General features: G+C 42.8%; 1 protein-coding gene across 1 annotated transcript in view; it reads right to left on the bottom strand.

Moving 5' to 3' along the window:
* Positions 1-1,587: 1,587 nt before the first annotated feature.
* Positions 1,588-9,740, bottom strand: part of LOC106581824 (polypeptide N-acetylgalactosaminyltransferase 13) — an 84,647-nt gene continuing 76,494 nt past the window's right edge. Inside the window, exon 12 of the mRNA XM_014164205.3 lies at positions 1,588-8,491. Coding sequence (XP_014019680.1) covers positions 8,351-8,491 — 141 coding nt within the window. The 3' untranslated portion in view covers positions 1,588-8,350. The remainder of the gene's footprint in view (positions 8,492-9,740) is intronic.

The raw sequence follows: 9,740 nt of genomic DNA, 5'->3' as shown, positions 1-9,740 counted from the left end.
GCTGAATTATCTGGTCAGCCTGTCAGGAATGGAGCTCACCCACTGTTAATTGTAAAATTAAGTGACCCTTATAATTATATACATATCAGTTATGCAAGCTAACAACCAGCATAGATAACAAGCTAGCTTGCTAGCCAACAAGACTACCTAGCTAGCTCACAATTACTAGCCAAGTTAGCTGCGTTGGTCCTTGCATGCGATTGGCTGTGGCACACAGCCTAGGAGACAGTGCTGCCTGTCAGGCATCGTTCAGGGCTTAAATGCGATCAATGCAGCCATAGGGCTCCTTGGTGAGTTGGTTATTGTTTACAGTGGCACTGCCATGGGGTGGCCAGGGGGGACCACGGCCACCCTGATACAATTGCTGGCCCCCCAACTTGTCCCCCCTCGCGAGTCGCATATGCATAATATGCTTCTTTGTATGCATAATATGCTTCTATCTGATATTTTACATTAGGTACAATTCATATAAATCAATAATGTATATTTTTCATAATAGTTCATGTGAAAGAAAATAAATGCATAGCCAGTCAGCCGCTTTTGACCGTCCGTCACTGCGTCACACTTCGACCCCTGTCCCCCCTCCCAGGCCTCCTGCTGCACAGTGCACTGCCAGAAGACAGTATGCCTCATGGACAGCAGCATCGGAGCTCAGCCTCGTGTCTCTGGTGGCATCATCACAAGCTAGCCTAGCTGGCAGCTGCCTGCAGAATTGAGTTGAGACCACCAGACTGCTAACGGGTAAGTAAGTCATACAATACTACTTATAGTAAAAATAAATTATGTATTCAGTAAACTGTTAGTTTTTTGACAGTGTCGAATTACCTTGCTAGCTTACATTAGTTAGTTAGCTAGCTAAGTTAGCTAGTTAAATTAGGTATTGGGGGGGTCTTAGCTAGCTAGTTTATACGTTAAGGTTACTCTGCAGCATAGAGAGAGAGTATTAACTCTATAGTTAGAGTTATCGTAGCTTTCTAGAATGATTTTCAAACCACTTGATGAACTTAGGACTGCCAGAGCATCTAGCTAGCTGACGTTATGGGCTGGTATAGCGTTAGCTACAGTGACTAATCGTAGCTTGTAAGCTATGTAAATTTGCAAACAATGAAAAAGTCCACAGATATCCCTTCTTTCTTTAAGAAGAAGAGTAGTACAGGGGAGACTCAGCCGACAGGGGAGCAGCAGCAGAGGGTTAACGTTAGTGAGGATGCAGTCGAAGATGATGATAACATCATTGAGCAAGCCAATGAACAGGCAGAGACAGCAAGAGAGCATGACAGAACAGAGGCAGAACATGACAGCGACGAACAGGCACAGGCAGCATCAGTGACAGAGCACAGTGAAGAACAACAGATAGCAGCATGGCATGAAAGTGCAGAACAGGCAGCAACAACAGTCACAGAGGTTGACAACCAAGCGAGGCAGGACTCAGCGAGAGCTATTCAACCCATTCCTGGACCAACAGGTGAAGTTTTGACGGTGTGACAGTGTCCCTGATAATGAAATGGATGGCTAGAGAGTAACGTTATCTGGATAAATGTATGGTTATAGCATTTCTACATTGAGTTATGAGTCATGACAATCACATAAAGCCTTCTGATTCATGTTTATTGGTAGTTGAGATGGAATAACCTGAATAGAATTGTCTATAGGCCGATATTACAAATGTAATCGGTAATTACTATGGAGAGGGGCTAGCTACTCATGTTATTATTATTTTAAAATCAGAATAACTGATTTTGCCTCTTGTTTCATCCTAGATATATCCCAGTCAAGAGCAGAGGGCCACATCTGAAGATTTTCCCTCGAACCCTTCAGGGGGATAGAAGATGGGGCTTCATGAAAGAGTGGTACAGTAAGCATACAGTGCCTTGAGAAAGTATTCACCACCCTTGGCATTTTTCCTATTTTGTTGCCTTACAACTTGTAATATAAATGGATTTTTGGGGGGTTTGTATCATTTGATTTACACAACAGGTCTACCACTTTGAAGATGCAAGATATTTTTGATTGTGAAACAAACAAGAAATAGGACAAAAAAAAATGAAAACTTGAGTGTGCATAACTATTCACCCCCCCCCCCCAAGTCAATACTTTGTAGAGCCACCTTTTGCAATTACAGCTGCAAGTCTCTTGGGGTATGTCTCTATAAGCTTGGCACATCTAGCCGCTGGGATTTTTGCCCATTCTTCAAGGCAAAACTGCTCCAGCTCCTTCAAGTAGGATGGGTTCTGCTGGTGTACAGCAATCTTTAATTCATACCACAGATTCTCAATTGGATTGAGGTCTGGGCTTTAACTAGGCCATTCCAAGACATTTAAATGTTTCCCATTAAAACACTCAAGTGTTGCTTTAGCAGTATGCTTAGGGTCATTGTCCTGCTAGAAGGTGAACCTCCATCCCAGTCTCAAATCTCTGGAAGACTGAAACAGGTTTCCCTGTAGTTAGCGCCATCCATCATTCCTTCAATTCTGACCAGTTTTCCAGTCCCTGCCGATGAAAAACATCCCATCAGCATAATGCTGCCACCACCATGCTTCACTGTGGGGATAGGGTTCTCGGGGTGATGAGAGGTGTTGGGTTTGCACCAGACATAGCGTTTCCCTTTACTCTCGTCTGACCAGAGTACCTTCTTACATATGTTTGGGTAGTCTCCCACACGCCTTTTGGCAAACACCAAATGTGTTTGCTTATCGTTTTCTTAAAGCAATGGCTTTTTTTCTGGCCACTCTTCTGTGAAGCCCACCTCTGTGGAGTGTACGGATTAAAGTGGTCCTATGGACAGATACTCCAATCTCCGCTGTGGAGCTTTGCAGATCCTTCAGGGTTATCTTTGGTCTCTTTGTTGCCTCTCTGATTAATGCCCTCCTTGCCTGGTCCATGAGTTTTGGTGGGTGGCCCTCTATTGGCAGGTTCATTGTGGTGCCATATTCTTTCAATCTTTTAATAATGGATTTAATAGTGCTCCGTGGGATGTTCAAAGTTTCAGATATTTTTTTTATAACCCAACCCTGATCTGTACTTCTCCACACTTTGTCCCTGACCTGTTTGGAGAGCTCCTTGGTCTTCATGGTGCCCCTTGCTTAGTGGTGTTACAGACTCTGGGGCCTTTCAGAACAGGTGTATATATATACTGAGATCATGTGACACATCATGTGACACTTAAATAAAGTCCACCTGTGTGCAATCTAACTAACTATGTGACTTCTGAAGGTAATTGGTTGCACCAGATCTTATTTAGGGGCTTCATAGCAAAGGGGGTGAATACATATGCACGCACCACTTTTCCGTTTTATATTTAGAATTTTTTGAAACAGGTTATTTTTTTCATTTCACTTTACCAATTTGGACTATTTTATGTATGTCCATTACATGAAATCCAAATAAAAATGCATTTAAAATACAGGTTGTAATGCAACAAAATAGTTAAAACACCAAGGGGGATGAATACTTTTGCAAGGCACTATAAATGGCTGAAATACTCTCAGAGTAAAGACTGTCTACTGCTCTGCCTGCCGGCACTTCAGTCTCCCCTCCTCAGGTGATTCAGTGTTTACATCTGAAGAGGGGTTAAGAAATTGGAAAAAAGCAACTTACAAAGATGGGGGATTTGTAGGCCATGCCAAATCAAAATCACATACTAATGCCATGTTAGCATGGGCAAAATATGAAAAGCCGACTGCAAGCAAATGCTCTCTCTCAGCCTCCTTAAATACAGAATATAATAAATTAGTGAGGGAAAATAGAGAGTACATAAAAACTGTTGGAGAAACCCTGTTCCTCACAGCTATGCAAAACTTGACCCAGAGAGCACACAAAGAAACGGAAGGTCAGAATAAAGGACATTCCCTCTCTATTATGGAACTGCTAGCCAAGCATGATCACACAGTCAAAAGAAAAATGAAAAGTCAAAGAAATGCAACATACTTTGGGCATAGTACACAAAACAAAATCATTGATTGCCTGGCTGAAATGGTCTGCACCTCAATAATTAGTGAAGTTGCACAAAGTGAGGCTTTCAGCAGTATGATTGATAAGACCAAAGACATTAGCAAGAAGGAACAATGGGTCAATATTACAATGGGTCAATATGTGAAAGTTTTCTCACCTTTGAAGCAGCAGAGCGCCTGGAGGCTGCAGCACTTTCACAGAAAATTTTACAAATACTGCAGAATGATGGCTTTGACTACAGAAACCACCTAGTAGGGCAAGCATATGATGGTGCCTCTGTCATGAGCGGAAACAACACAGGTGTGCCAGCACCCATTAAATCAATGGCCCCATGAGCTTTTTATGTTCACTGCACATTGCTTAACTGTAGTATTAGTTGACAGTGTGAAATGCATCCCTGAAGCATATTGTTTCTTTTCTCTTTTGCAGAAACTGTATGTCTTTGGGTCAGGATCATATGTGCACCAAATGTGGCAAGAGGTACAGAGGGAGATGTTTCAGGGGGCCCCGAGAGTTACAAAAGGCTGATAGAGACACGGTGGGCATGTAGGTACGATGCTTGCAAGACAGTGAGGGACTGACTACCAGCCATCATACGTCTACTGAATGAAAGAAATATCTGAAGAGAGAAATGGTGACAGAGCTGTAGAGGCAAGAGGTCTATTAGCCCAAATATATCTAGTTTGTTGGCCTCCTTGTAACATTCACCAATGTTTTTGGTGAGATTAAACATATGTCAGATATTTTACAGTCCCCACAACTCAATTTGGGCACGGCTGTTACCCTTGTTGATTCTCTTGTTGACACATTGAAACAACATCGGATGTTGCACATCCAGGGCGTCAGGTCACACCAAGCTCTAGGCTTGAAGGGTATTACATTTCAACTCCAATGGTTCAAAGACAGGTCAGCACAGATAAGGAGTCATTGTTGATGTGCTTCTCTCTGAGGTGAAGAGAAGATTTTCTAAAGAAAATTGTGTCATAATGCAAGGGATACAAGCCTTGAAATCCCTGCAGTCCTACATTTTGTGAGAAAAATTGAGTGTTTCCATTTGCCTCACAATACACTGAGGATCTAGAATATGAGATCCCTCAGCTTAAGCGAATTCTTGATAGGAAGCAAACTAGTGGTATGGAAACACCAACCAGTTTAATAGAGCTTACAGTCTTCCTTGAGCCATATAGGGAGGTGTTCCACGAGATGTTTAAACTTTGCAAAATTACACTTGCATTACCTGTGAGCACTGTAGCATGTGAGCACAGTTTTTCAAGACTCTCTTGAGAATTACAATGAGTGACGAGCGATTGAGCAATTTGGCGGTGTTAAGTGCAGAGTCAAGAAGGGCTAGGGCCAAAAATCTTGAGGATTTTGTGGATGTGTTTGCCAAAAGACATAGCAACAGGTGAATAAAGATGTATGGAAAAGAATGTAGCCTAATAAAGCAGGGATATGAATAAGTTGTGAGTAGGCTATAGTAAAATGTATATTGTTGTCCACGATTATGCTTTTTTGTTTTGTTTTTCATTTTTGGACATATATAATATATTTTTGTTTATAACAAGACACAGCAACAGCTAAATAAAGCTGTATTGAAAATAATTGTAGGCGTCTGTGTGGTGTTTTTAAACTTGAGTAGGCTTGTTCCCAGTAAATGTTTCGTTCCTTACAATCAATGTACTAATTAAAATGAAAGCTGTATATTTGTCTTTTTAAGGAAAAGGACAACTAGCCTATTTGGAGAACAATGAATCGCCTAACACATGTATATACAGATACATAACACATTAAAACAGGATTGTTGTGGAACTCAAAATGTTAACTGAACCGGTATTAGTCTATGAACATCAGATAATTAGTAACAGTAACTGTAAAATAAGAAACCAAAGTATATCAGTATGCGATTCCTTAACTCAGGGTTCCTGCGGCTATGGAACCCTGACCTGTTCACCGGACGTGCTTGTTGCACCCTCGACAACTACTATGATTATTATTATTTGACCATGCTGGTCATTTATGAACATTTTAACATCTTGACCATGTTCTGTTATAATATCCACCCGGCACAGCCAGAAGAGGACTGGCCACCTCTCATAGCCTGGTTCCTCTCTAGGTTTCTTCCTAGGTTTTGGCCTTTCTAGGGAGTTTTTCCTAGGGAGTTTTTCCTAGCCACCGTGCTTCTTTCACATGCATTGCTTGCTGTTTGGGGTTTTAGGCTGGGTTTCTGTACAGCACTTTGAGATATCAGCTGATGTACGAAGGGCTATATAAATAAATTTGAACTCTTATATTGACATAGCTTTCAACTAGCCTATATACTACAACAGCATAATAGAATTCCTGAAATTCAGTTATGGCTTTTGGTTTTGGTGTACCACCCCAAGATTGTCAGTGGCCCCATCCGGCCACCCCTATGAACAATTTCTGGGGGCACCACTGATTGTGCATCTGAACAAATGAATGGGTGATGCGTGGTACTTCTGATTATCTCGTGATCTCGACAAATCAACTTTTGTTACATAGTGATCGTGAGATAAATAAGTTGTGATCGTGACATAACGAGGGAATTCTTTATATTTTTATTAGTATGTCCTCTCTTGACTTCCGTAATGCTATGCTTTACTATAAAGGTGATTTTTTTTCTCTCATGAGTTCCGGTACATCAGAGCTCCACTGTTCACCCCTCTCTCTCGCACTCACTTTTGCTCCGGCACCTCCAGATTTACAAATTAAGCACTGAACACAGGTAGTATAGAATCTGGCTAACCACCATATAGTAAAATATCCACACAAACCATCAGCCAGCCAGCCATACACTGAGTGTAGAAAACATTAGGAACACCTGTTCGTTCCATGACATAGACTGACCAGGTGAATCCAGATGAAAGCTATGATCCCTTATCGAGGTCACTTGTTAAATCCACCATCAGTGTAGATGAAGGGAAGGAGACAAGTTAAAGAAGGATTTTTAAGCCTTGAGACAATTGAGACATGGATTGTGTATGTGTGCCATTCAGAGGGTGAATGGGAAAGACAAAATATTTAAGTGCCTTTAAACGTGGAATGGTAGTAGGTGCCAGGCGCACCGGTTTGAGTGTGTCAAGAACTGCAACGCTGCTGTTTTTTTTTCACACTCAACAGTTTCCTGAGTGTGTCAAGAATGGTCCACCACCCAAAGGACATCCAGCCAACTCGACACAACTGTGGGAAGCATTGGAGTCAAAACGGGCCAGCATCCGTGTGGAACGCTTTCGGCACCATGTAGAGTCCATGCCCTGATGAATTGAGGCAAAAGGGGTGCAACTCAATATTAGTAAGGTGTTCCTAATATTTTGTACACTCAGTGTATATCATGAGTTAGATTATAAATATTATATTATGAAGTTATTATTTAAGAGCATGGAAGATAAATCACAAATCAGTAAAAAAAATGATTGAGTTCGCTAACTAGCAGATTTACAGCCATCATCAACATCCCTCTTTTCCCGATGTCAATCATGTCTTTTAGGAGGCACTGTAGCTAACTAGCTCGCTTACAATTTGTGATGAATGAGTGTGTTGTTGCAGAAATAAATAGGCCTATGCTCAAAAATGTATATTATGAATTTCGAGATCTGAATTGTGAAAGTCTTATTTTTGGGGTGAGAGGGGGTCGAGGGGGGGGGCAGTGGGTGCCCTTTTTTCATTTTTAGCACCCGCTCCCTGAAACGTCTGTCCCCGGCCCTGACAACAACCCTTACCCTTAGACCCTTCATCCTCAGATTTACAGGTGGTTCCGACATAGATATGAATTGGGGGTGTACAATATCATAGAACAGAATAATCAACCTTGCAGGGTTGCACTTTAAACAAAACACTTATGTACAGAGCCAGAGTAGATCGTCTATGAGGCCCCACAGACGCATACCAAAACGCTCTGTCTAGGAAATGCTATCCTGCTATTGGTGCTTCTGCTGTACTAAAGTCTGAACTCTGACCTCACACATGACGACCCTGAGAGCCATCAGACATATACAGTATCACTGATTCCAGCTTCCTCCATGTGTAAAAGTGTTAGTCACTGTCACTACAGACCCGCCCAGATGATTCAACCATACAGAGAGCTCTGGCTGAGAGTGTGCCGGTCAACCTCTAGGCAACCACTTTGTGTAATATTGACTGAATGGGAGGAGCAGCATCTCAGATAAAGACCTTGCAGAGCCTCCGAAGCCCCATAATAAAATACTACAGGCTGCTGCCTGCCTGCTTCTTCCCCACCCGCGAGTGCTGAAGGAGGCAGGAACACGTGCATGACAAAAAACACCTGGTGGAGCGAGGTGAGGGAGTGGCCAGTTTAGGTGAGGGCGAGGCTGGCCGGTGTGGTGGTGAGTGAATGTGGAGGTCCTACTCCTGGGTCAGATCAGAGCGTCAGTGTCATGTTGCGGAGGAGCCACTGCTGGGAGCGGCTGCCTGTGCAGTCTCCCAGGGTGGGCACCATCTTGTCCTCCTCAGTAGGCATGTCCAGACATTGGTTACTGTTGACATGCAGCAAGGTCAGCCGCTGGGGAGAGAGGCGCAGGCAGACAGGCAGAAACAGGCACACACACGCACAGACACGCACACACACACACACGGGTGAATGAATATTACGCACTAAACACATGGCCACTGCAAAATGTGAGCCGAGATTCTGGCCTCTGCTCCACCTGCAGCCAGAGAGATGGTTTCTGGGTAGATTAGATTACAGATGAGCACCACTTCAACATATTTTAAAATGGATGTTTTCCACCCACTCATACAGATTTTGCAGTAATCTTCCCCAGCAGCTTGTATGTGGATTACATTTAATTTACAGAAACGTCATCATTGGGTATTGAAATGATGCTGACTTATGGTCGGCTAAATAAGTGTCAAACCTTTCAAAATAAATGTTGTGATAAAAAAATACGAATGCACCTGAATGTACCCGAGGACTTTCACCTCAGGAGGATTAGTTTGGTAGTAATCAATCTTTTGAGTGCCGTCACAACGATGGCTGTATTCCCCATGTCAATACCTAAGCCCCAAAACGAATGGCAAGGAGAGGAGACATAAAAGCTCTTAATTAACCACTTATGGCCCTCTCTCTCTCTCTCTCTCTCTCTCTCCCCCCCCCCCCAGAGGTAATGTACTTAGCCAGTTTATACCTCCGTTGGCGGTCGTTACTCTTGTCATAATGACCATACAGAGTGCAGATGGCAGAATCCAATTCTTACCGTTATGGCCGTGTTTCACTTCTTAAGGAAGGAAAATGCAATTCTCTTTCAAGAGAGCCATGACATACATTGTAAAACGACATCAAAAAAGTATGTAGGTCTGTGGGGGGAAACAGCCCAGCCAGTAGTGTAACCTGTCAGAACAGATTTCCCCATTATGAATCTCCAGCTCATTGTGTGTTGTGTTTTCTTCTTGTTATCACCATTTCAATTAAATTCAGGTCAATTTCTCTCATGAGATGACCTATTGGTAACAGAGAGGGATTCCCCCCATTCACACCTTGTGTTCTGGCCTGTAAGCCCGTGGTATATGAGGCTGATTCTCTTGTTCTTCTCACATACTCAATTTCACACGGGCAGATTCTGTGAAAGGGGCTATTGATTTGAAAATCAATAGGTAGGCTACTGAGAGGAGATGGGAGGAAATGGTTGGGAATCAGACCGACTTTAACGGTGTCAAGGTGCTGCAGGTGTGTGTGTGTGTTAATGTGATACAGCTCTGTGTGCGTTGGGGACACCAGTCATCATGCAGAGCCATTGTAGAAGTACAGTACA

This window comes from Salmo salar, chromosome 21, assembly GCF_965601325.2.
Source record: "Salmo salar chromosome 21, fSalSal1, whole genome shotgun sequence".
Lineage (NCBI taxonomy): Eukaryota > Metazoa > Chordata > Actinopteri > Salmoniformes > Salmonidae > Salmo > Salmo salar.
This window is presented reverse-complemented; position numbering and strand designations above follow the sequence as displayed.